Genomic DNA, 27,900 nt, shown 5'->3' with positions numbered 1-27,900 from the left:
TGTGGCTGCATTATTATGTACATTGTTCATAGGCATGTAAAAAAAACCTTAACAATTGAGTGATAAAATTAATGTTTTTCATTCGATTTCTTTTCATCGATTTGGCCGACTATAATATTAAAAGGTTCCCAATGTTCGAATAGGGTATGTTTAGTGGAGCGAGATACCCCCTCCCTCAAAATCCTATAGTTTCACCCCTGCTTTGATAAAATATTAGAACTGACATCGTTACTTGATGAATAATTTTGAAACTCATATGATATGGGGTAAAAATTTGTTTAAATGCTTTATTGTTGTCAAGTTAAATTTAAGTGTTAAGCGTTATCGAAGTCATCAGCACTGACGTAGAATAGACTCATGGTGTTAGCAAAACCCGCGTTTTGTTTAGAGCAGCTCATGTGCAAAACCAAATCTCCCTGATGTAACATGCCTTTCCTCTTTCCAAAATCCATCGCAAACCTTGTACGGTTTTCGATTTCTTTATACCAAGTGTGTTCTATCGGATCTGTAACATACAGTTACATGACGTTGTATACTTATATAACATGTTTATTCATGCAATAATCTTTTCATTTGAATCATAGATTGTCCAATAGACTTTGTATCCAGAATATTATAACTGTAGTTTATTCAAAAAAGGGAAATAGGAATACATGTCCAAATAATAATATTTTTGGTTGGAAATTGGGTTAAAATGATAAATTGATTTTAGAAATAAAAAAACATAGGTTTTGAGTAAAGGGTAATTGAATGATGGGATTGTGTCACATAGACTAGTTAAGCGGACTTGACCAGGGCTTGCAAAAGTTATAATAACGTTATATTTGGTAAAAAAAACGATTGAAATTTGTAAACGTATTTATAACGGAAAACGATAAACATAAATAAATAAACACAAAACAAAACGTAACGTTTAACAAAATATATGATATATCATTAAACATAACATAACATAACACAAAACGGTATATATTGTATTCCATTAAACGAAATAATTAATTTCCAATTATGTAATAATACTTAATAGTATTCAATTATTTATTCAATCCTAGAATTAATTTTATTCCGTATCCGGCCTATCCGGGAGATACCGTATTAGATATTATTTTAAAACTTAATAAGAAGGTACTAATAGAATAATTTAATTACCAATAGCTAATAATAGCACAGAATAAACAGAACGGAATCTTATTTCATTTAACATGGGCTCTTATGGGAGATGATAAAACTACGTCTGACATTTCTAGATTTTAAACGTGCTGCCACGTACCGGGAATATCCCTTTTTTCCTTTATATCGTGCAACACTGTTCGTTCAAATTTTTTTATTTTATTTTATTTTTATTTTTATTTCATGAATAAACGGGCGTGTGCCCAGGTTAAAATTATTAGGTGAACAATACAATCATACAATAACGTAACATGAATAATATAACAAAGTATAAAATATAAATTAAACTAAACAATGAATACAAAAATAAAACTATTTAAGGAACAACGGATCCTCATTGGCTAATTTCATTAATCTCGTAATAGGTTCATTTTTTAGATAGTTTCTAGTGCAGAAAGGTATAAAGAAAGGATGATTATTGCGGGTGGACCTAACAGGAACTCTAATGTTAATGAGAGAAAGAAGAGATGGGGAATCGACCAAGCCTGTTAAGAGTTTGTTAAGGAATGTGAGATTATTGAAATGACGACGGTCAGCTAGGGAGGATAAGTTAAGCAAACAGTGAAGAGGAGTGTAATCGTGAGCGGTGCAGTTTACGTTAAGAGAATGTTTCATGTAACATATTAATTTTTTCTGAACCCTTTCTAGTTGAATACAAGCATCAGTTGATTGGGGATCCCATACAACTGAGCCGTATTCAACGATTGGACGTACAAGTGCACAATATATAGCTTTGAGGGAAGCGGAAAGCTTAAAGTCACTAGATATTCTTTTGACGAAACCCAATACCTTAAGGGCTTTGCATGTAACTCTGTCTATGTGAGCTCTAGGACAAAGAGAGGGAGTAAAAGTAAAACCAAGATCACAGATGCTAGAGTCAACTGGAATCAAATTAGAGCCATTCAATGAGTAAAGATGAGTAATAGGAGAGCGACTTCTTGTGAATGTCATGGACCGGCACTTTTCAATATTTAATGTGAGACCGAGAGAATCAGCCCATGCGGAGAAACTATTTAAATCATCCTGGAGTTTGAGACAATCATCGACAGAGTTAATTTCGAGGAAAATCTTCATATCGTCGGCAAAACAAAGAAGTTTGCTATGTTTGAGAGAGGAGCTAGCACTGTTAACAAACAAAGAGAATAGAAGAGGTGATAGATGTCCCCCTGGGGAACGCCTGAGGGAGATAAAAATGAGTCAGATTTAGTGTTGAACAAATTAACCCATTGGGATCTATTTACTAAAAATGAATTAAACCAAGATAGGATAGGATCCCCAAATCCAGTAGCACGAAGAACAGAGATTAGAATCTCATGGTTAACAGAGTCAAACGCCTTAGCAAAGTCGGTATATATGACATCAACCTGTGTTCCATTTTTAAAAGATCCGAATATGTAATTGCAGAAAACAAGGTTACAAGTAACCGTTGATCTGCCAGGACGGAAACCATGCTGTTCGTTGGCTAAGATCAAATTTACAGAAGGCTGAATTGCGTCTAAGACTAATGACTCAAAGAGCTTAGAAATATGCCCTAAAATGGAAATTGGTCTGTAATTAGTGACTGACGTACGGCAACCTGATTTTAAAATAGGAGTAATGGAACCAATTTTCCACATGTCCGGAAAAGTACTATCATCGAGGGATCTTCGAAATAGGATCCAAAGAGGATAGAAAATAATGAACCTTGTTTTGTAGAGGAAATCGCCAGGTATTCCATCGGGTCCAATAGAAGACACATTTTCTAAAGTATTAAGTTTGAGGAGGACATCGTTTGCAGAGAAGTAACAGTTGTTAGGTAAGTCAAAGAACTGTATATATATCTGGGTTAGGATATCTATATCTAAAGATTTGAAGTAACGGGTTCTGGAGAATAAACCGAAAAAAATGTTTAGCAAACAGATTAACACTTTCCAGCTTAGAAAAACTATTGACACCATTTAAAGAAACAGTGTTCGGAACAGCATTGTGGGAACGATTCTTGCGTACAAAATCCCAAAATTTTTTGGGATTAGAGGATAGAGATTTTTCAGACTTTTCGACGAATTCTTTATGACATTTTTTGGAAGTATATTTACATTTAGCACGAAGGAGGGGAAAAGCAGTGTAATCAGCAGGGTCGAAGGAAGATTTAAACTTTGCATGAGCTTTGTTCTTACGATAAATTAATGATTTGAGGTCTTTAGATACCCATGTGGGAAAACTTGATTTATAGAAGCGTGATATAGGGACAGATCTCAAGATTGAATTATGAAGAGCATCAGTAAAGGTATAAATCGCAGTATTTAAGTCTAGGTTGGATAGAGTAGAGTACCAATCAAAGGAAGACAAAAAATAAATTATAGAATCGTAATCGGCGTTTTTAAAACTCAGAAAGGAATGAGATGAATAACATATATTAGGAGTGGAGATATACGGAAATGAAATTTTTAGAGGAGGATGATATGGGTCAGGTGGAACAAACGGTTCAAGAGAATGGGTGTCAACAACGGAGTCTATGTTACAACAAATTAGATCGAGTATGGAACCCTTAAAGTTTAAAATATAATTTTTTTGGTAGAATCCATTGAAAGCAAGTAGTTCTGGAACACAAGGCACACGAAGAGCGGATGATGAAGTATAATTAAGGCCATGTGAATCATTAGACCAAGAAACCTCAGGCAAATTGTAATCATCACAGAGCAAGAATATGTGTTCAGGATGGTGTTGATAAACCGTTTCTAAGACGGACATAACATTTTCAAATAAATGAGATGGACAAAGAGGGGGAAAATGGCAGCATTAATTATAAACTTGGAAGACCCAACAGTGAGCATCACAAATAAGTGTTCAACATTGATTTCACGAACGACAAGTAATTTAGAAGATATATCTTTTCATATACCAATGAGTACTCCGCCTCCCCTTATATAATTACTAGTAATAGAACATCTATCATATCTGTAGATATTATAATTGGAAAGACCAAGTTCACAATCAGTTAAAGAATCTGTTAACCAAGTTTCAGTTAAAACAAAAAAATCATAATTTATACAGGCTATATTACATTTAAAATTATTAATTTTTGTCCGGAGACCACGGCAGTTTTGGTAAAAACCAGAAATTGAGTTGGCAACTGGCTAATGATTTAGGGGTTGTTGATAGTTGGCCTTTGATTGAAATTTCCTTCCTTATGGTGGTGAGACACAACCTTTGGTAGACCATTTAAATGAGCAATACGTAGTCCGACTTCGCTGGCTTGAGTTCTACGATCAATTTCAGAGTGGCAGTTACGCAGTAGGGTCCGTTGAAGGAGAGTCTTATCTTTAGCAATGCGAAAGTTAGGTGGAAGATTAATACCACTTTTCTTAACATCATAATAGCTGTATAATATATTAGCGGCACATTCTTTGGACTCGAGAATAATTTTCTGGGGGTGAGTGTTGTTAGGCTGAGCTTTACCCAAACGAATCAATTTGTAGCGAGCAGGAAGGTTTCCTATAAGAGGCACTACAATTTTCTCAAATGCAGATTTGTCGTCGGTGTTACGCTGAGAGGTAGATTCAGCGGAAGACTCAGGAATACTGTATACCAATAGGTTGGTTGAACATCTTTCCCTTTCAAAAGTTTCCTGGAAAACTTGGGCAACAACAGAAGAAGAAGAGGCAGGAGAATCCAGGGATTCAAGCTTCAAAACTTTATCTTTGAGAAATTGAACCTCTTATTTAAGAATGTTATTTTCAGCCTTGAGTTCAGCAAGAAGAGAGGACATTTTTACAATGTCAGTCTTGAGCTCTTTAAATTGGTTATCTTGCTTTATGGACTGATTTTTAAAGGACTCAGAAAATTCATTATGGAGAGATGATAATGCGGTCATGATGTCATTGTTGGTTGAAGAGCTGCTAGCAGATGAAGGTGTAACTTTAGGTGAAGTAACGGCCGGTAATTTAGTGGCAGATCGAGTGGTAGGTTTCAAGGTATTAGACATGGCGCGATAGGATACTACCAGATGAACAGTATTGCACAGATTACTTCGATACTACATCGCTGATAGTCAGCGTACATGAATTAAAATCAACAGATTGAAAACTATTATTGTAAGAATCCGAAATAGATTGCGAGTGAGATGGTATATTCAAAACATGGGAAAAATAATGTGCGAAACTGTTTGTAATATCATCACCTCCGGAAATAGTGTTACTATTGTAAAACATAGAATTCGGAAGAGATTGAGTAGATCGTTTGCTTTTTACATATTGCCAAAAAAATTTAGGATTACTAGTAATGGAGTTTTGTGTTTTCCGGATATGCATATTGTAATCTAATTTATTTTTAGCTTTACAGCGCGCACGCAGATTAGAAAAAATGTTATGTTATTAATTATGTGAAGTAGGTGATTGTTTATACATTTTATGAGCAATTTTTTTATCAAAAATTAACTTCTTTAACGAATGGCTGAACCAATTAGGGTGTTTTGGTAAATATAAAGTTTTAATTTGGCAATACGTAATAATTATTTTATAAACGTTTTCATAGAACGTATTTACTGCATCATTGATATCTAGACCATTAAATATGCCATTCCAGTCTAACAAAGCAAGATTAGATCTAATACAGTTGTAATCACAGTTGATAAAATTTTTTAACTCATTAATCATAACAATAAGTTGGCTAAATTTATCATCTTAAGGAGTGATTGGTGACGTAGGCGGCATAATGACTGTTATAGGTTATTACTATTTTATTCGGACTGTAGAAGTATAAAAACGATAAGACGACCCGATAACGAAACGCACAACCGACCGACACCACGGACTGTAGAATGTAGATTACTGCAAATATAACAGCAAACATTAAACACTTTTAGACTTAGGAGTGGAAAAAATTCGAGACGTAACCGTGATGGAGTACGAAAATCGACAGACATGTTGGCCATGTATTGTTGTTGTTATGAGTGGAATTGCCGACTGACAGTGTATTCACAAACCACAGAAAACTTAAAAACAGGGAATTTCTCGGTATGTGGCAGCACGTTTAAAATTCAGAAATGTCGGACGGTTTTTCGATGAGCCTTAAGATTCCTTTCTGTTTATTCCGTGATAATAGTGATACTCTGATAATATTGTACTGTACTATCTGTACTACGGTCGAAATGTATACCATTCAAGTTATTCAACTATTGTGTTCGGTGTTCAGTTTTCTCAGATTTGTTCAGTCGTCACTCGTCAGTGTTTGTCTAATTGTTGTCAAATGTTTAATATTTATATTTATATTATCATATTTATAAATTCCTGCTTAAATGATATTCTCACGCATAATATTGTAAAACTTATTAAATAATTTTAACATTCAAAAACCTAATGAATAATACATTCAAAATTTAAAAATAACCATCATGATTTTTTTTTTATATGTATCATTTTATTATGAAGTTCTTAGAGCCTAGGTAATTTATTAAATTCAATAATACATTATTATTTATTACTCTTAAGATTAATTATTATCATACTGAAATATCATTTATTCTATTTCCATTTCTTTACGAACTATGTATTGTAATTTAATCTGTATCACTACTGTGCTCTATATTTTGTAAATAATATGTAATTGGATTATCTAACCTATTTAATTAAATAAATAAAATTATACAATACCTACTTAAAACTCAGAATAGGGAAATTATGTCCCCCAAAAAAGGTCATAGTCATATACTTTTAAATTGCGGCCTGTGTACTTTTAAAACAGGTATCTAAATGCTTTTAAATTTTAAATAACGATAAACGCAAAATTTGTATAACGTTTTGATTGTAAATAACGTAAAACAAAGTTTTTTTTTTCAAATGCAAGCCCTGGACTTGACACATAGTATAAACGTATTATTATTATTATTGTTGTAAATATTTACCAATGTACTGCAAAGCAATGACATTACGCCATACTGATAGCTTTCTAGCGGACTTTCCATGCCTGATGATCGCTAATACGGGACATCTTGGCCGGTACCTCGCAATGAACTGAGCTGACAGCCCGGAAGTGGTAATCACAATAATTGCGGCTGCATGACATTTGAACGATACCTCAACGCATCCGATGCTAACCGCATGGGTAGGATTGATTTTTGGTTTGGACTGAAAGAATAACATAATATAACATTATATAATCCGTTAATCTTTTGGTAATGTAACGTAATAATAGGTATGCACTCGCCACTCAAAACCAATAGTTAATTTATTAAATTTAATGATTGCATAGTCAAAATAGCATTTGTATTAACGTAAAACATATTATTATGGCACCATGAACATCGTTGTGATTATTTTAATAACTTATACATAATAATTTGGCATTCTAGTATAGGTTGGAAAAAGAGTACAAAAAATACAGCCAGTACCTATCATCCTAAACGATGGCTAAGGGATTGGACAATAACATTGGTTATAACCTTATTTGATTTTTTTTTTTTTATAGTATAATTAAATGTAAACAATTTTTTTTTAAATTAAATAAATATTTATTTATTTATTAATACTCAAGTATGGACACATATTGTGTTTTATTATTTTATTTAAATTTAGTATTTACAATATTGCGTAAAAAATAAATTTATCTCTCTTAGAGATACCTCTCTATTTTATTCTAAAACTCTTAAGTACACTTTGATCTTAGCTGATAGGTTGGGAGCCACGGTGTCTGGAGAGAGAGGACGCCATCCCCTACCGGGGCATGGCAGAAATCTACAGGTGCCCATTAGACAATCTGCCAAACAAATACACACGTGTTCCAGAAACCCCATAGTCCCAAAAACCATACATTATCACAACCTAAAGCCTATGGCCTTAGTTGCCGAAGCTTAAAAAATGTTTTAAAACAAAATATTAAATATTTCATAATACTATACTTGATACTACTGTACTTGAAGGTTTTTTAACTTAATCAATTTGAAAAAATTATTATCATGTTAAAAATTACTTCATATTTCTGATTAAAGTATTATTTTAGATCTAACTTTTGAAGTATTTACATTATATTATCATAAACACTATGATGCCTAATTTCTATAATTGTTATTGGGGATAAACGAACAGCTTTAATTTTTTTGAATAATGTCTTAAATTTCTGATGATTATTTTTGAACTTATAAATATTTTGTTGCAAATATACATTTTTTTTAAATTTCGCCTTAAAACTAGTACCATAGAGAAAAACTAGGTGATGATAAAATGGTGGAGCTATTACAAGCAGATATATCTGACCTAGAGGAATAAGATGAAGGTGATAAAATAAATATTGACCATCTTACTGAATCTTACTCAACTTACTAATGTTATAAGTTATAACAATCATTCAGGAATTATATCCAATACAAAATGATTGATTGAAAGAAAACTTATAGAAGCAGAAGAAGAAAGCAGAATTTTTTATGATCAAGTTAGGATTGGTCCAAATTAAGAAAAGGTATTAATTTGTATAGATAATTTGACAAAAAGAAGGTTTAAATTTTTAACACGTTGACTGCCAAAGTATTTTTATAGGGTTGTAATCTCACGCCATGAGTACCAATACTGGTACTCTCTGGTTTCGTCACATACGACGTTGTATTTTTCTACAGATTACATCATAACCTTCGATGTTTTTCATATTTCTCATAAATTTCTTATATTTAAACGCTTATTGATACATTTGTACGTTTATTTAAAGAAAAATACACTGATTCCGAGGGAGTACCAGTTATGGTACTCAAAGCCTATACTATATTATTATTTTTTTTTTTTATTAGTATTAAAGGCTTCAACAGCTAGGTCATTAGCCTGTGGATGTGGTTACATTATCATTGATTAGAGAATATACAAATAAGAAAATTAATAACTAAATTACAGAATTCTAAATTCTAAATTAATCTTTGTATTAAATTTTTGTGTCAATGCCGATGGATTTGAAGAAGGTATGTATCAGGTGCGTGTTGTGTTCTCCTAGAGCTTCTTCCATCGTTGATGGTTTGTTGAGGATGTTTCTTGCGTTGACTTATAGCGGGCAGTCTAAGACTATATGTTTGATTGATAGCGGTTCGTTACATTGACTACAGAGAGGTTGTTCTTCATGTTTTATGATGTGAATGTGGGTGAGATTGGTATGGCCGATTCTTGTTCTGGTATTGATGATTTCGGATCGTCTGGAAGCATTAGGCTGAGTGTGCCATTTAGTGATTTTCTTTTTAATCGATTTAAGTTTATTAGTGATTGGTATTTCGTCCCAGGATGTTTGCCACATATTGGAAGTATGTATATTAATACATCTTTTGACGTCTTGGTATGGGAGGGTGGTAATGGTTGAGGATGAGGACGAGGTGATTGCCTCGTTTGCTAGTATATCTACTTTTTCGTTTCCAGGAATGCCCGTATGTGAGGGAACCCACATGAATTCAATTACTTTATAGGTCGATGTGATGATGTTATGTATTTGACAGATTATCTCATTAGAGGGGTTCGGTGATTCGATTGCTAGAAGGGCGCTTAGGGAGTCGCTGATTATTAAGATTTTATTTGATACTGACGACTTTCCGAATATTATGGCTTCTTTGATAGCTTGGGTTTCCGCTGTGAATATGCTGGCTTCAGGAAGGAGCTTAAATCGTTTTGAGGATTGGCTTGTAAAGTAAGCGAACCCTACTCCGATAGAGGTTTTGGAGGCATCGGTATAAATATGATTGAAATCTTGAAATTCGGTGTGTAAAATGTCATTAAAGTTTGCTATTATAGTTGTGTGAGCGGTGCTGTCCTTTTTGAGATGGAGGAGCTGCGTATTTATTTTAGGGGACCATTGCCAGTAGGGAGTTGACGTAAAAGGAAAGAAGGTGTCAGTGTTAATGAGGCATTTTGAATTATTACACAGTTTGGTGTGTGTGTCACTGATTTTTTCACATTTCATTGGAGTTCTGAGGCTAGGAGTGGAAGTGAATATTTGAGATGCCATGTGGTATTCAAGGTTTTTTTTTTTGCCACGTATTTTAGAATTTCTTTGTTTCTTCGGATCTGGAGAGGTGGTTCGCCTGCGATGCAAAGAATGCTGGAAACAGGGCTAGTGCGGAAAGCTCCTATTGAAAGTCTTATTCCTTCATTGTGAACTGGGTCAATTGTACGTAAGATGTTGTGATTGGCTGAGTTGTAAATTAAAGAGCCATAGTCAATTTTGGATAAAATAAGTGATTTGTATATGGTGATAAGAGTGTTTTTTTCGGAACCCCATGTGTGGTGGGACAGCGTTTTGATGACTTTCATTCTAATCTTGCATTCATTTTTAAGATTTTTGAGGTGGGGGACCCATGTAAATTTGTTGTCAAATATCATCCCGAGTATACGGATGCTTTCAGTGTATTCAATTTTTGTGTTGTTTAGGTATACATGATGGATTGTTTCGTTTTTTTTTTTGTTATTGAAAATTATGCCATGAGTTTTGGCTGATGAGAACTTGAAGGTTACCTAACCTAACCTAACCTAACCTGTGATGGAGGACCAGTCAGATAGGGCTTTTAGTGCATTTTGGAGAAGTGCTACAGTGGTTTTGATATTGTCTCCTCTGCAATATATGTTGCAATCGTCGGCGAATAGTGTGTATTTTATGGGAGGCTTAATGTTATTAAATATGTCATTGATGGCAGCGAGGAAGTGTGACACTTATTGACGATCCTTGCGGTAGTCCGTTCTCAATATCTAGATGTTCAGAAAGTGTATTGCCTAGTTTTACCTGAATTTTTCGATCTCGAAGGAAATTGTGAATAAAGGTTAGCATATTTCCTGTGATATTCCATTTTTGGAGGGAGGATAGTACTTTTTTCCTCCATACCATGTCATAGGCCTTTTCTATATCAAGGGCAATTAGTATAAGGTGTTGATTTTTAATTATTGATTCAGTTATATCTGTGTGGAGTGTAGCTAAGACATCGTGGGTTGAATGGTTTTTGCGGAAGCCACATTGTTGTTTTATGAGTTTTTTATTCGTTTCGAGAAACCACACTAAGCGCTTGTTTATCATTTTTTCAAGTAATTTAGTTAGGGTACTGATAAGCGAAATTGGACGGTTGCTAAGTATATTGAATTTATCTTTGTCTGGTTTTAGTATAGGGATTACGTGTGCCTGTCTCCATTGGTTGGGGAAAATTCCATTGTTCCAGATTAAGTTGTAAATTGCGAGGAGAGTGTTGATAGCATTATCCGATAAGTTTTTCAAGAAGATGAAAGGAATATCGTCGGGACCAGGACTTTTGCTGTTACATTTGTGAAGTGCGAGGTAGAGTTCTTTTATATTGAATGGGTGATTGTATTCCGAATTGTCAGGTTGAGAATAGGTGTTAAATGTGATATTATTTTCAGTTTCGTTTTTGAAAATTAGGAAGTTCTCCTTGTAATTTGCATTGCTATTGTTTGATTTGAATGTCTCAGCAAAGGCATGGGCGATTTCGGAGGTTGAATGTAGATTATTTAGGTTGAGGTGCATATGGTTAGGAATAGGTTGGTGTTTACATCCTTTGAGAGCACGAATTTTGTTCCAGACTGCTTATGGGTGGGTTCTGATATTGATTGTAGATGTATATTTCTGCCAGCATTCAAGTTTACTTTTTTTTGCGATGTATCTGGATTCAGCTTTGTATTTTTTAAGTAGTATGTGATCTGTTTGTAAGTGGGTTTTTTTGAAGCGGTTGAGAGCTTTTTTATATTTTGTGATTGCGGTTTTACAGTCTTCGTTCCACCATGGTACTGTTCTTTTGTTAAGAGGGCGACTAGATTTTCCGATTGCTATATTAGCTGCCTTTATTATTAGCATTGATAATTTGTTGATCAGTTCATCAATGTGGGTTTGGTTTATGGGTAGTATGTGTTCAATTGGAACTTCTAATTGGTTTTCTGTGATGTACTGGTCAACAAGGCTGGAGAATAGTTCCCAGTTTGGTGATTTGAGTTTCCATTTATTTATGGGATCTGTTTTTGACGATTGGTGAAAAAGTTGTAACTGTATTGGCCAGTGGTCGCTTCCATTATAGGTAGGGAGGGTCTTCCATTCGATACTTGGGGCAATGTTTGAGCTTGCTATAGATAGGTCGATTGCTGATAATTTTCCGTTAGCTGCGTTATGTCTAGTAGGGCTACCATTATTTAAGATTATTATGTTTGGTTCTTCAAGCAGTTTCTCTATTGTTTTTCCTCTACTGTCCGTATAGGAGGAGCCCCATAGTGTGTTTCGACTGTTAAAGTCGCCGATTAATAAGAAGGGTTTAGGTAGTTGAGAGATAATGTGGGTAAGGTCATGGAGGCTGAAGTTGGTGCTGTCAGGAAGATATATATTGCATACGCATATTTGTATTTGGAGTTTTATTGTTACTGCTATGGCTTCGAGATGTGTTTGGAGATTGACTTGGCTGTTTTCAATGTTATTTTTAACGAGTATGGCAACGCCGCCACTCGCTCTGATAGGGTTTACGCGGTTCCTGCAATAGCTGGTATATTCTTTAACATGTGCAGTTTGTCCCATTTTGAGATTGGTCTCTTGGAGACATAGAACGCTGGGTTGTAAGTTGGAAAGGATTCGTTGTAGATCGGTGCTTCGTTTGTAAAAGCCATCTAGATTCCATTGTATGATATTGGTCATTATGATAAGGAGGAGGGGATGGATTTTGAGTAGTGTTTTATTGGTTTGATTGATTCGGGTTGGAAGTCTGCGGAGTTGGCTTTTCGGGGGGAGGTATAGATTGGAATAGAATTTGAGTTAGTTTGGATATTTTGTTTTTAATTTTTTTTTCCACCATTAGTGGAAATATTTTTTCGGCCATATCTAGGACTTCGATAGCATTGGATCCAACACTAATGCATAGTTCATGTATATTTAAATTTTTGTTCGTGAAGTTTTCTAGAATGTGTTTGAAAGTGATTAGATTAAGGGGGGAGTCTTTATTCTGCAGGATAGCTGTTGCTGGCTCGAGAAGGTTATCTAATATTTCAGTGGTTCTTGTTGAGGAGTTTGATCTTGATCTGACTTTAATTTTTTTTGTGGTTTGGTTTTTGGAATTAATATTTTTGGTATCAGGTGTATCATTGTCAACCTCAATTTTGTATTGATCAGAGTGGGGGAGGGTGGCGCTGACGGGCATGTGGATTCAGGAGCTGGCCTTTTAAAAGTAGATTGGAGTGGCTGTGTGTCCGATATGTCGTCGTAGTTATCATCATGGGTGGTTTGAGCATTGTTTTTATTGGATATTTCGCTGGTGATTTCTAGAGGTAATTCAGAAGTCGCATTTATTCTATTGGTATTTACGACGGTATGGTGGGATGAGATATTAGTGGAAGTTTGTTCATTTGAGGTGTCCATATTTTCTGTCAGAGGGGGCGTTGTGTATATCATCTTGCATGAGGATGATACGTGACCAGGTTTTTTGCATAAAAAACAAGTTACGATGTCGTCGGTAATGAATATACGGTATGAGGTGTTGTCGAGGGAAATAACGATCGATCCTGGAAGTTTTGGGAAGTCTTCAGGATTGATGTAGAGTTGTCTGCGGAAGCTTGTGATGTGAGCGAATTGGTCAAGCTGGAATCCAGCTTTTAGCGCCGTAATTGGAGATGTTATTTTAATACCATATGTCTCTATCGCCTCGAATATAGATTTATTTGGAATAGCGGGATATACATTCGATAAAATAATGCGCTTGGCCGGGTTAATTAACTTGCGTATTGGTACCTCGATATTATCAATGTATATGGCCGAGTGCTTGTTAATGATGTCATTAGTGATTTGTTGGTTTTTGAAGAAAACGCAGAACCTGTTATTAGATATACGTGAAGCTGAGATAATGTTGGTTGCGTCAGTAATTTTACTGATCGCAATTATGTATTGTATTTGTTTAATTCCGTCGATTGAGTTCATAACGATAGCTTGATTCATTTTTGGTATGAGCGAGTTGGCTGTTGTTTCAGCGAAACTTTTGGCTTGTGAGTTGATTATTGGGTTATTTGAAGTGGGTTGAATGTTGTTGGTATCATTGGTAATGAGGTTGTCTTGGGTTGAGGCGGTTTTGGGTGAGGATATTGGTGTTGGATGTTTGGACGCTAATAACTTTTCATTAAGAGTAAGTTTGTTTGAGTTAGATTTTAAATTGCCCGATGTTGTAGGCATAATGGTGGTTATTGCGAATGAACGCAATTATGAAGCGTTAATGATTCTAATTAGGGAGATATCTAGTCGCGCTTATTAAAATCATATTACCAGTTTATCGTAGAGCAATACAGGAACACTTCTATCGGAAGATAAAAATGCGGTTGCGATAAGGCTACACACGTGTTGCTCGGTCGGGAGTCAAACACGAACTATATTATTATAGCCCGTACTGTCATATTAATTTCTGTTTCATTTCAATCTGACTCGTTGACGATGCTCGAGGATTGACGTATAGTATACAATGGACAACGATGACATTATTGATGCTTTTAATATGTCATTTGATGATGATTCAGACGCAGACCCCGACTACACTTTGGTATGTTTTTTTTATTATTATTATTTATTTATTTATTTATTTATTTATTAATGATTTATAGATTAAGGTATCGAGTAGTTGGTAATAGAAATAGAATGTATTGGTAATAGAAACAAATAGATATGGTAACAGTTTATAGCTCAAGCCCAACGGCCAAAATCTAGACTCGAGAAACGGCTAGAAACAGACATAGTAGAAATAAGGATATTTTTGGGTGTCATAATGAGGGTGGTATTGGATCCTCAACCATCTATAGCGTCATAATGGAGCAAAAATGACATTCACAAATCGAACATTCTTCCAGAACCACAAGACACAGTGTTGACGAGCAAATGATTGTTTTCAAAGGACGTTCTCATTTGAAACAATATGTTCGTAACAAGCCACACAAATTGGGATTTAAAGTTTTTACCAGAACCGGGGTTAATGTATGACTTTGAAATATATCAAGGAAAAGGTACCTGTCCAGAAACTGGGCTGGGGTTTTCTGGAGACATTGTTGAGTCATTGTCGACATTGGCGCTTACCAGTAAATTACCAGACGGAAAAAATTTCAAAGTATATTCGGATAATTGGTTTTCGTCACTTCAACTTTCTGTTGCTCTAGAAGAAAGACAAATATTTAGTATCTGTATCGTAAGACAAGATAGGATGGGAAAGTGTCCACTGCAATTGGGAAAAGAATTTTAAAAAAAGGACGTGGATCATATGATTTCAAAGTTGAAACGGAAAATAATATATCTTTAGTTTGTTGGTTTGATCGGAAGTCAATCAATTTTTTATCTACGTATACGAGTGTTGAACCTCTTGGGTCTTGTAAGCGATGGAGCGATGTCTGACAAAAAATTTATTGAAGTACAAAGACCTCACGTTGTAGAGGAATATAATAAATTTATGGATGGAGTAGATGTTGCTGATATGTTGTTGGAACTGTATAGAATTGATATAAGATCAAATAAATGGTACATGCGAATAATTTTTTGGGTGATTGGAGTTTGTATTGTAAATGGCTCATAAAGACTTCAATATTATACCAATCGATTAATAAAACACGGTATTAAGTTATTATTTATAACCACGTATTAATTATTATTATAATGTTGTATAATTTGATAATAATGATAATATATTTTATTATTAATGCGTTAAATTGGCTGTTAACTTAGTATATATAGTTTCGTATGTTCAGCGTTTTTTCTTGTTTTGTATTTTATCGTTGACTGTTGTGTATTTTTTTGATGATTTTCAATCTGCCTGTCTATTGAGTTAAAATATTGGTTGTTGGAAATGGAAAATAAAAGAGAGGGTGGTGCCGAGAAAATGATAGAAAAAAAAATTTTTTAAAAAGTCAAGTGAGAACTGTGTGAAGATTGACCAATGCTTTTCATCAAATGTGCCGTATAAACATAGTGACTCTGGTAAGTAAATTTAATTTCAAATGTACCTCACAAAATTGTACATTTTTTTGTTTGAAATGATAGTGAAAATATAATTTAAAGGGAATCATTTTTATTTGATTTATGAGTGTTTGTGTATAAACATTAATTTGAATAATATATTATTTTAGTTATACACGAAAATCTTTGCAATCAACCGCAAATAAACTTCAAAAATGTAAGTACATACCTAGAATAATTATTTTTACTTAGTATTTTTAAAAAATATTAGGTAAACAATATGAATATAATTTATTTTCAAAGGAAAAATGAGTTTAAGCTAGTTATAATAGTTACTACAATATAAGTGCTAAAATTTTTTATATTTTTTTATAAGGCATTAAATAGTATTATGTTATGATTAAATTATTGTTACCAATATATTATTTATTTGTAAGCTATTTAACCTATTTAATTTTAAACAAAGCTAAAATTACGTATTGTAACTATTACAGTTATTGTTTAGTTTACACAAAATGTAGTCAGTAAATTAATTACTTTTTAATTTTGAGTAATGTGAGTAAAAGCTCTATTCTAATGGATTTCGAAGATAACTAACTAGTAAAAAATCAAGTAAGAATAAAAATGTAATTGATATTTGTTTTTCTTATTAATCAAATGTTTAAAATGTCTACCTATTGTGACCAATTTTATAATTGTAATGTTAATTATTTGAGCAATATTTCTATTATAAACAGTTTAAAAATCCTCTCAGAGCATGAAAAAAAACTACTCTTAAAAATTGAATCTAGATTCTAGTTCTTACATAATAATGTATTTTATACATCAAATTGTATTAGTTACTTCTTAAATAATTGGTTATTGATGCTACCAAACAATTTAGTATGAATAATGAACAATATTTTACATCACAACATAAAAAATTATATTATAGCTTGTTGGTATTATATTTTATAAAAAATAATTTTGTTACTATATGCTAATATGTTTTATTCAATTTCATAAAACTTATAAGAATTTGTATTGGAAACTAAAAAAATTAAATACATTTTCAAGTAACAATGACAAATAATATGACAATTTGTTACCCTTATAAACCAAACTAATTTTTTTTTTTTTTTGTAGGATAGCATTGTTATTAAAGATAGTAATGTTGATGTCTATGAAAAAACACAAATCAGCTATTTCAAAAAGGCCGACAAAAATGATTTTGGTCAATTTTTTGAATATCATCCACAACAAATATTTTTGGATACTCCTTTTAAATCATCTAAAGCATTTAACCGGAAAAATAAAACTCAACGTTGCTGGCTTTCATATGATATATTTTCCCAAAGTTTATTTTGTAGTGTGTGTTTATGTTTTTCTTCAGAAGATAACATTTTTACCCGAGGATTGCAACTTTGGACACATGTTTATCAAAGAATTGATGAACATGAAAATAGCAAAAAACATACAATATGTTCAGATGCTTATCTACACAATGCAAATAACAAAAGTATAGACTATTTACTATTTTCAGATCAAAAACATAAATTAAAGGAAGAAGTTAAAAATAATAGGAAAATACTAGAAAGGGTTATTGAGATAGTAAAACTAATTGGGAAGAGAGGTTTAAGTTATCGAGCTGCTCAATATGAATCATCTTATTCTTTACACGATCCTACACTTGATCGTGGTAACTTTTTAGAAATTCTACTTCTTTTAAAAAAATATGATGTGACATTAAATGAACATGTTGATAAAATAACCAAAAGTGCTCACGAAAAAGCTGCTCGGCATAAGTCTACAAAAGTAAAAGGAAGAGGTTCATCTATAACATTCATTTCAAAAACAACGGTAAATTTGATTATTGATGCTATAAGTGTTCTAATGAAAAGGTCAATTTCTTCTCAAATACAAGAAGCTGAAATGTATTCTGTGCAGCTGGATACTACACAGGATGTGTCTGTTCAAGATCAGTGTTCTGTAATCTTAAGATAAGTAAATTCAAAAGGAGTGAATGAAAAACTAATTTCCATTGTGACAATGAAAGAATCGACAGGAAAAAGTTTTCATGAAATGCTGCAAGATGTACTGAACAGCAATGGACTCGATCTGAAAAAATGCATAGGAAATACCACAGATGGAGCGGTCAATATGTAAGGGAGATTTAATGGCTTTTCATCCTGGCTTTCAAAGTCTTCACCTGGTAAAATTCATGTATGGTGTTATAGCCATATTTTGAATTTAGTTATTATTGAAGCAACAAAATCACCACTTCAAGCTGCCTCTTTATTTGTGTTATTAAATGATGTTGCAATTTTTTTTAAATAATCGTACAAGAGAATGAATGTATGGAAAAAAACAATTGGTGAGAAAGATTTAAGAAGACTTGTGACTATTGGAAATACTCGTTGGTGGTCTAAAGAGTAAGCTTTGCATCATAATTTTGTAGATCAGGGACATTTGTTTGTAGAAATGATTTTAGCTTTAGACACTATACAGACATTAGATTCTTTTACACCTGAAGTTCGTGTAAAAGCAAAAATTCTGAAAGGATCATTTTTAGAATATCAAACTATATTAACGGCATTTATTTATGTGCATATTTTTGAAATTGTTGGTCCTCTCTCGAGGTATTTTCAAACAAAAGGTATAGATTTATTAAAGTCTTAAGAATTGGTTGATGGCTCTCTACAACAATTGTAAAAATTACAAAGAAATATGCAGAATGTGAAAAACCGAACTGATAATTTTATTGAACAATTGAATAGTAAATTTGAAGATTGTGATGTGGATGTATTCATTGAAAAAAAGTTTCCTGAAGTAAGAAGTCGGTATAAGAAAAAAATGTACGATGAAAAATCTTCAGATACACCTATTCTAAATGCTGAGAAAAAGTTTGAAGTACAGGTTTACAATGTTATATTAGATAACACAATTTCAAGTATGGGAAAAAGTTTACCTCCAATAAAATGCTATATACAGATCTATCTTGTTTATCGCCAAATAATTTTGGAGACATATCAAATGAAAAATTGCCTTCTAATGGTTTAGTAGAGTTGTGCTAAGTGTTAAAATATTTTGATAATTTTATAACAACTGAAAAGTTAAGAAATGAACTTTTAAGCTTTGCAGGTAGGTAATTGGAAATATTTAAAAACGTCTTTACCCAACGAATATATAGTTGATAAAGACATACAAGATACTGATGACGATAACAATGATGATGTTGATAGTAATGAAGAAAAGATTGCAAGTTCAAAAATGTGTAAATCATGTATGAATTGTTCAGTTTGTTGCTACAATGTTTTACTCGAGTATAATTTATATAGCAATGCTTACTCAAACCTTGCTTTAGCCTACAAATATCTTCTTACATTACCATGTACTCAGGTAAAACTAATGATAATGTATTTGTAATACAAACATATTTTATTAATAATACACAGTAATATGGGTATAATAACAATGTAAGTTTTATTTTTTAGGTAGCATGTGAAAGATCATTCTCAATTCTGAAGCACATCAAATCACGGCTGAGAAACACTTTAACAGAATCAAAATTGGAGGCATTTATGCTGATGAGTGTAGAGAAACAGATTTTACTCGAAATTGATAATGATGATATTATTGATATTGTTAAAAATCATAGTAAATTATTAAGGTCTAAACTAAGCTATTAAAATATTTGATTAAATGTTGAAATATAAGTATAAAAAAGTAAGGAATGTTTAATTTATTACAATATATTAAATGTTAGTATTGCAATATGTATTATTATACCTAATGTTAATACTAATATAGTGACATAGGTAATTAATAATTATAAATAAGTAATTCATTATACTTTTAAGTCTATACTTCAGTTCTTCAGATATTAAAAATATATAATGTACTAAAAATATTGAGAAATTTAAGTTGTTTTCTAAGAAAAATGAAAATGTGTAGGGGATGCATTTTTCATTGAATAAAACATTGGTATATTTGAGTTTTTACAATTTGTGATGACGATAAATGGCAAGGGCCGGTCAAAACATAGATTGAAATATATCAAGGAAAAGGTACCTGTCCAGAAACTAGGCTGGGGTTTTCTGGAGACATTGTTGTGGCTCATACAAGTAAATTACCAGACGGAAAAAATTTCAAATTATATTCGGATAATTGGTTTTCGTCACTTCAACTTTCTGTTGCTCTAGAAGAAAGACAAATATTTAGTATCTGTACCGTAGGACAAGATAGGATGGGAAAGTGTCCACTGCAATTGGGAAAAGAATTTTAAAAAAAGGACGTGGATCATATGATTTCAAAGTTGAAACGGAAAATAATATATCTTTAGTTTGTTGGTTTGATCGGAAGTCAATCAATTTTTTATCTACGTATACGAGTGTTGAACCTCTTGGGTCTTGTAAGCGATGGAGCATGTCTGACAAAAAATGTATTGAAGTACAAAGACCTCACGTTGTGGAGGAATATAATAAATGTATGGATGGAGTAGATGTTGCTGATATTATGTTGTTGGAACTGTATAGAACTGATATAAGATCAAATAAATGGTACATGCGAATAATTTTTTGGGTGATTGGAGTTTGTATTGTAAATGGCTGGCTTCTTTATCGACGTCATTTAAAACAAAAGAAAGAAAAATTGAAAATGAGCTTACTAGAATTTCAAACAAATATTGCCGCTGCTTTATGCGAAATAACTGTGACTCGCAAAAGATTACGACCATCCGCAAAAACAGCAAATTCACTAACTGAAATGCTAAAGAAAAAAAAGCTAATTCTACACCAACACCAGTACCTCACATCAGATTCGACGGATATAATCACTGGCCTGAAATGGTTGATATAAAAGAGCGGTGCAGGGCCTGCAAGCAAACTACTTTTATGAAATTCAGTAAGTGCAAGATTCATCTGTGCATAACTATGAACAGAAACTGCTTTAAAACATTCCACAACAAGTGAATGATAAAAAATAATATCCGTATTATAAGTATTTCTTAGTTTTACTTTTCTTCATAAATGAACATTATAATAAGTATTGTTTTTTTTATTTCATTTTTATTCATTTTTTAACCAAAAAAGTATTAAGTTTTTGTTTTGTTTATCATTAATTATAATACATTTATTTCAATATATATTTGTTTTTATTTAATTTTTAGAAAAATTCATAATTATAGTCCAGTAATAATCATTGTTGCTTATAAGTAGGGTTCGGGACTTCTTGCATTTGCATGTATTTTTGTAGTGGTCGTAGTCTATTCTAAGTGAGTTATAAATGTGTTTTATGAAATGACGAAATTAAATACTAAGTTTGAATTTGCATATTTTTGCATATTTCGTCATATTTTAAGAAAAGCACATATTTGTGAAATTTTTAACATATTTGGGCATATTTCACATTTTTATATTTTTATAAATGTAAAATTGTCGGAAAAAATCATGATTGGATGGTCGTAGTCTTTCGTATCTAAAACGTACGTCTGTTTACGATGATAGTCTCTTTATCGCTTAATAATCAACCTTTTTATCGACAATATCGACAATTGTATATTTGTGGTAAAACCTTATGAATCCTGGGTTGATACAGATGGAGATGAGTAACCCGTGTAAAAAACATTTTTATTATATTAATACCTACCTAATTTTTAAATTTTCATTTTTATAATAATAATTTACAATATACCTTATGCGTTTTTTAAAAACAAAATACAAAATTAGCTGCATATTTTAAAGCATATTTTGACGATTTTGACTGCATATTTCCATGCATATTTCGATAATCTTAAGTGCAAGAAGTCCCGAACCCTACTTATAAGCAACATGTCGGAAAACTCGGAAAAACGAAATATCATATTTAAGATTTTTTAAATATGTAATCATATGACTAAAATTAATTTAAAAAATGCATAATTATTTTTTTTATATAAAACTGAAAATTTGGGCATGAAAGGGTTTTAAGAAGATCATATCATTAACCAACATTGACGATGATTAAAGTTGGATTTGAAATATTATTAAACACAATTTCATTAAATGCACTAACCTTCTTCATTCCTGTGACTGGTAACAAAATGGACGGTACTGAATTTAGAGAGAGCATTCTAAAATCACTAATTCAAAAATCTCAAATATCCTAAATAAGTTAAGGAGAAAACCATAAGCTACTTACTTGCAGGAGAGGAAGATATTACGAATGGTATAATGAGATGGCGAAGCAAAGTGGAAGACACGATGCTCAAAAAGTCACTCGAAAAATGCGAACCATGTGTATAAGTTGTTCTAAGCCTTTACGTTTAGATTGTTTTTTTTAAAAAGCATTCGTCAAAAAAAAAAAGTGTATTAGAGAATGTTTTTTTGTTTTTACATTATTTTGTAAGCTAATTTACACAAAATATAAAAAAAGTATTTTTTATATGAACACATAACAATATTTATTGGAAAACCCAATTCATTTTCTTTTTACATAGAAAAAATCATTTTTATCTGTACTTTCTATTAAAGTATTTACCAAAATTGACCCTCAAAGTCCGAGAGTCAAACAGTGTGAGCACCAGTATTGGTGATCAAAGCGTGTACAACAAATATGTTAAAACTATTGAGGCCTAGGGTATACTTAAAACGTGAATAAAAATATGGTACTTGTGGCAGTCAACTTGTTAATATTATAGCCTATAGGTTAGGTACCTTATAAAAATCCTGATACTACGGGGAAAGAAAATTTACCAGATCCACCTGCTTCAATTTTATCTCCCTGTGAATATTTTTAACAGTATTTTTATGGTAAAATCATTCAGAATTTATGTGAACAGACCAATATTTATTCTGTACAGAAGTAGGGTATATGCATTGCTACATTCACAGCTGAGATTGAACAATTTATTAGGATTCACATGTATGTATTTCTTTCACACCTATAAGTTATTATACATTATGCTGTTTCTTAAAAAACAAAATTGTTTGTTTTTAGGTATTTGGGTAAAGAAAAGTTCAAATGCCCTAGAGAGGAAGACTATTATCTAATACACCAACAAATAAGTAAAAAAGTATTTTTCACTTAGACCAATTGAGGATGTAAGGTATGATGAAACTGGACATTGGCCAACCCGGGTCATAGAAAAACAAAGATTTAAGAATAAGTACATTAAATGTTATTCCTCAACAAAAGTGATAAGTGTAAATTACATTTACAAAGCCCGTCAAAAATAAGAATAAATATATATGTACTTGAATAATGGCTGTAAAGCTTTAAAAACCACTAACTTAAACATTAATGTACAAAATAAAATTTTTTTCTATATGGTAGTGGGGATGATTATCATTACAGTGGCTCGTTTTCTGTTTAAGAGCTCATGTTGATAGCTTAGATAGTTAGATGCTATCTCAAAAACACACGAAAGCATTAAAATATTACATATACATACGTATACGACAATGAGCGGATAGGCCTACCGGAAAACCTGGCATTTCTCGTTGGGCCTCCTCCGTGTTTCAACAGTGGGGCTATTTATATCGTTTGACGCAATGATTCATTAATATTATACGATATCGATTAGACATGTAATATAATATCTATTATAATAGTCCAATCAGTCTTATACAGTTTTATCAATTCTGTGGTATTTGACAAAAGATTTTTTCAGCAGCCACCACGCGGTCCACCAACTACAACGTCGTTATTGGTTGGCAGCGGGTAGTGGTCACGGAGTACTGACCAAGGTTGTGATAGTTATTACCCACCTTATACTAACCCACAAATATGTTGTGTACTTATAATAGAATAATTTAAACTGAACGTTGCAAATTGTCAATGCTATCGAGAATTTGTGGTTAAATGTGAAAGTACATTTTCTAAATTAAAAATGGTCAAAAATTAATTTAGAAATACTATAATAGGACAACAATGTATCAGAGTATGTTATCAATGAATGTTGGTAAATATATTCTCAATAAAATAATTAGTTCTGAAGAAATCATTAATAGCTTAGGAACTAGGAACCCAGTATTTGGTAGAATGTTATTGGTTTAAAGTAAAAAGTAACTTAATGATTTTAAAAAATCTATTTTGTTTTGATAGTATAGTTTACCCAATACTGTATTTGCTAGCGAAGCAAGTTACACATTTTTTTTTCATGTAGGGCGCCCCTTTTAAAATTTTCCGATAGGCCATTGTATACTACGCCCATTAAACCTAACCAAAATAAGTAATTATACATAAATATTTTAATATTACTAACTGATCCTGTGTACTTCGTTGCCCGTTAAAACTGCCAACTCTATATGAGTTTCGCTTGTGACAATGCGAGTAGTATATTATCAGGTAGGCAATCCACCTGCGGCGGATTGCATACTTTGCTTGATGCGTACTCTACAGTTACAATACTTACATACTATTTACTATATAAGACTGTGAATAATAATATTAAACACACGCTTGTAAAAGTGTAGTTAGGTTGGCGGTGGTGAGTTGTTTCAATGATATACATGTTCCGCCGCCGCCTCCACGTGATCGTGCACGTGTAAATGTGCGTCCGAATACCAACATGCCGTGCGACTGTCTGATTGACTGATCCGAAGACCGGTCATCCAAGTTACCACCATCTCATTACCGCGAGGGGTATGACACTATGTGAACTGTCCGAGTCGGGCGATTGAGGCTTTAAACACCGTCTTCAGAGGGGGCGTGACATATGTGAAATAGGGAATGGAAAACAAGCAGATCTCGTGCAGCTTACCCCGCCTTTGAGGCAGTTAACGTTTCCTGAATTAGGGTAACATAATAATACCCTATATGTTATTACGACTATCGCCGTTATGGATGGTATCGGCTGTATTGTTTATTGTTTTGATTGTGTAAACAACTATATAATAACTAATAATACATATTATAATTTTCGTACCTTTTTGTTGAGTTCGGTAAATAACTGTTGTTCCCATATGGTGGCTTCGCCTTGACGGCACAGCGAAGACGCGTACTGAATGCAATGCGATTTGTTTTCACTGCGCATCGTTACGTCCAGATAAATGCAATCGGTTCCATCCATTACTGTATTTATGAGGTCATTTACTTCAGCGTTTGTAGGTACCGTACTTACTTCCATAGAACTGAGATATTCCCCGTACGTGATGGTCGGTTTTCCGGCCTATTTTTTGTAACGGTTAGGGAAATAAATCGCTGTATTAATGTATTATACTTTTATACCTGAAGAACTGTTGAGAATAAAAACTTTTTATTTAAAATATATAAAGTTAAACCGCCTTGCCATTATACATTTCAGATAAGAAAAAACACAGTCAATGTCCTGATAACTCACTACGTTGCATTTAGATAAAACGATCTTCTGAGCCAGAAATATCTTGTCATGACCAACCTCCATGGACAAGTTCGGTCGATTCAGGAACACTCCGTCTACGACTGGTAAGATATCATCAATGTTCTCCAGTCCAACAGTGTTGTCGATTTTTGAGTACAGGCTAATTTCCCCACCTCGCTCTAAGTCTTCAAAAAAAAAAAGCACAGGAGAAAATGTTCTACAGTTAGACAACAGTACATATCCACACTAGTAGGGTGGGCAAGCAGTGCAGCCGCAACCAAACCCCACGATTGTGGGGTTGCCACATAGTATTCTATACCACAAATAATCATAATACATAACAATATTGTGGTAATAGTAAGCAAACTGAGATCAGTGTGGCTGTGTGGTTTTACTAGAAAAAGGTTGTTATCAAAAAAAAGATGACGGTACTAATTTAATATTTATATACACATTGTTATTGCCTTGTTGGAAATATTCTAGATTCATAATTTAACTATAAATACAATTTAATTAATTTACCATGTACTTAGGAAATCATAGACGGCGATCGATGATGGTATGAAATATAGCTAAAGCCTATAACACGGTTAGTTATATTATTTGAAATTCCTACTTTTATTATTCGACAAATATAGTGGAAATGTGGAATCAATAAGAACCTAGGTGTCCTATACAATAATATAAATTGGCTTTTATAAGTTAATACATTACAATTTAGATTTAAAACAAGACCTTAAGGCTTATAACATTATACAAAAATAGGTAAGTACGTTAGAAAATAAAATAATTAAAATAAATGTATATTATGGGGCCCATTAAAATTCTGTAGCTGGCCGGCACCGGAATCTTTAACAAATGAAGTTGGCATATGGATGTACAGAGTTTGAAAAGTGTGTATATCAGGCTAAAAACATTAAACACATGAAATATTGGGAAAGAAACTCATGTAATTTCAATACATGAAGAGAACTGGTTGTTTGTCGGCGGCAATAATTTCATGCTCGACTTACCAACAAACTTGCGAACGTGACCGAACAACTCTGAGTTTCTGACACCTGGCACCAAGATTACGTCCACTTTGAGTTGGATCCCTGTACGAATTTTCTCCTCATCTAGTTTAGAAAGTGCTGTCGAGCCAATCGGCATTTTCGGCACGTGCACTGCTTTTTCGGAACCCAAAAATTCTCCTCTCTTTATCACGCAATACACTTCATTCTCGTCTACACAGAAAGAAAAATAATATAGTTTTTTCTAACGCCTCAGTCACGAAAAAATTGCATTGTCAGTGTTTCTTGTTAATCGCATTGTCGTTTTAATAATAAAATAACATGTATATTAAGTGTTTACCTACTCTGATCACAGCGAGTTCAATTTTTCCGTAGTCCAAGTAGATCCGATCGTTAGTTTTGAGCCGAAAAATCATATCGCTATTCACATAAATACGGTCCTTCGTACACTTAAATTTGTACTCGATATCGTTGGTGACAGAAACATGAGCGTTCGTCGATAATTCGATCAAGCGTTGTATGGGCTGGTCAAGTAAAAATGATTCTTATATTGGATTACTAGACACGTGGTAACAAATTGTTTTAGAAATAACTTTTTTTATGATTTCTCAACTTGTGTAATTATATTTATTCATTATTCAGTCAAATTATTGCAACACTCAAATTAAAAAATTTTTCTTAGAAATCATAACCATTATTTTTATATTATTATTTTATATAAATATGTATCACCGTTGTATGGAATATTCTTCCAGTTGTGATGCAAGATCCTCCAAGATCGAGTACTAAAGTCATTGCATACGGTACTTGGTTGTTATTTTTAAGACTGAAATTAAAAACTCCTTGGCGAATTTCGAAAACCATTTTTCGACACTGTTCAAATGACAAACCGTTAAAATCAAATATTACCATAGATGCTCCTCTTTTACAAAATTCTTCTATCAATCCTCTAGTCACGTTAGGCACTGAAATAATAGTATCCAAATAAATTTTATTGGCACTGAAGAGTGGGTAATTAATTTTTGTCTATGTATTTATACGAACAGACACCACAAGCTATAGTGGTTAAGGTATTCTGTGATGGATTTGATTCAATTTTTAAATTGCTTAAATGGTCAAGATAGTTGTCCTCAAAAGAAGCTTTCATTTGCATTTCATTGTCATAACATGGTTCCTACAGATATATTTTATTTTATTTTCTTATAACCACAATAACAATAATAATTGTCTAATTCCAACGATGTTCTTACCCAGGGTAACACAACACATGGTTCATCGTTTAAAGGTATATTTGAAGAGTCCATTTTTTTTTCAATATGTTTCTAGAATTTTTATGATACAAAATAAACTTTAAATTAATTTAATTCAAAATGATTAAAATCAACAGTGAGATTGCACTAACCAAACCTGTGTTAAACAAACGTTACCTTAGAAACCCTTTGATGTTCATAATACACACATAAATAATGCAAAAGAAATTAGTAAAGAAAATTTGAAATAAATATTTTGATGTAACTATATTCTGCT

The 27,900-nt window shown here is 32.7% G+C and overlaps 1 protein-coding gene across 1 annotated transcript; it reads right to left on the bottom strand.

Moving 5' to 3' along the window:
- Window positions 1-67: 67 nt before the first annotated feature.
- On the bottom strand, window positions 68-27,677 carry LOC111036421 (pyruvate kinase-like). Its single transcript, XM_022318431.1, has 9 exons — window positions 27,624-27,677; window positions 27,418-27,547; window positions 27,106-27,338; window positions 26,714-26,897; window positions 26,377-26,586; window positions 25,364-25,548; window positions 24,950-25,192; window positions 7,052-7,274; window positions 68-505 (listed from the first exon to the last, which is right to left on the bottom strand). The coding sequence occupies exons 1-9, from the start codon at window positions 27,675-27,677 to the stop codon at window positions 315-317; spliced, it is 1,653 nt and encodes a 550-aa protein (XP_022174123.1). The 3' UTR covers window positions 68-314.
- Between the last annotated feature and the right edge of the window lie 223 nt (window positions 27,678-27,900).

Source organism: Myzus persicae, unplaced genomic scaffold (assembly GCF_001856785.1).
Source record: "Myzus persicae strain clone G006 unplaced genomic scaffold, MPER_G0061.0, whole genome shotgun sequence".
NCBI classification, from domain to species: domain Eukaryota; kingdom Metazoa; phylum Arthropoda; class Insecta; order Hemiptera; family Aphididae; genus Myzus; species Myzus persicae.
The sequence above is the reverse complement of the archived record's forward strand: the minus strand, read 5'-3'. Positions and strand labels throughout refer to the sequence as shown.